This window comes from Geospiza fortis, unplaced genomic scaffold, assembly GCF_000277835.1.
Source record: "Geospiza fortis unplaced genomic scaffold, GeoFor_1.0 scaffold4, whole genome shotgun sequence".
Taxonomy (NCBI): Eukaryota; Metazoa; Chordata; class Aves; order Passeriformes; family Thraupidae; genus Geospiza; species Geospiza fortis.
The window spans coordinates 207,265-207,741 of NW_005054475.1; the positions used below are offsets into that span (position 1 = coordinate 207,265).

A 477-nucleotide genomic window follows, 5' to 3' on the forward strand; every position below is an offset into this window, starting at 1 on the left:
CCGTGTGGGGGGGGGACCAGCCGCAGTCGGCCATGAACAGGGTCATGGCGGCCGCGGCCACGCGCAGCAGCGCCACGTGTCCCCCGGTGAGCAGGAAGGTGCTGGCCAGCAGCGCCGAGGCGTAGGGGCAGGGCAGCCCTCGGTAGGTGAAGGGGATCCCTGTGGGGTGGCAGCAGTTCAATGTTGTCGTTGTGTGGTTTTATACTTTGTAATACTCTGTGCTAGTTTTGGTTTTGTATCCCTGTATTTTTCCTAAATGCTTTACCCCAGATTGTACCCCCTCCTTTTACCTGTGTAATCGCTTTCCCTTGCTGAGATCATCCCCAAATCCCCACCCTGGCTCTCTGTCAATCACACAAATGGTTTACCCCAGATTGTACCCCTTCCTTTTACCTGTGTAATCCCTCTCCCTGGCTGAGATCATCCCCAAATCCCCACCCTGGCTCTCTGTCAGTCACTGAGCATCCCATCTCATCC

At 56.2% G+C, this 477-nt stretch overlaps 1 protein-coding gene across 1 annotated transcript in view; it reads right to left on the reverse strand.

Annotated features, from left to right (window-relative positions):
- TMEM269 (transmembrane protein 269) overlaps positions 1–477 on the reverse strand; it is a 6,245-nt gene that overhangs the window by 574 nt on the left and 5,194 nt on the right. The window contains exon 5 of the mRNA XM_031062965.1: positions 18–159. Coding sequence (XP_030918825.1) covers positions 18–159 — 142 coding nt within the window. The remainder of the gene's footprint in view (positions 1–17; positions 160–477) is intronic.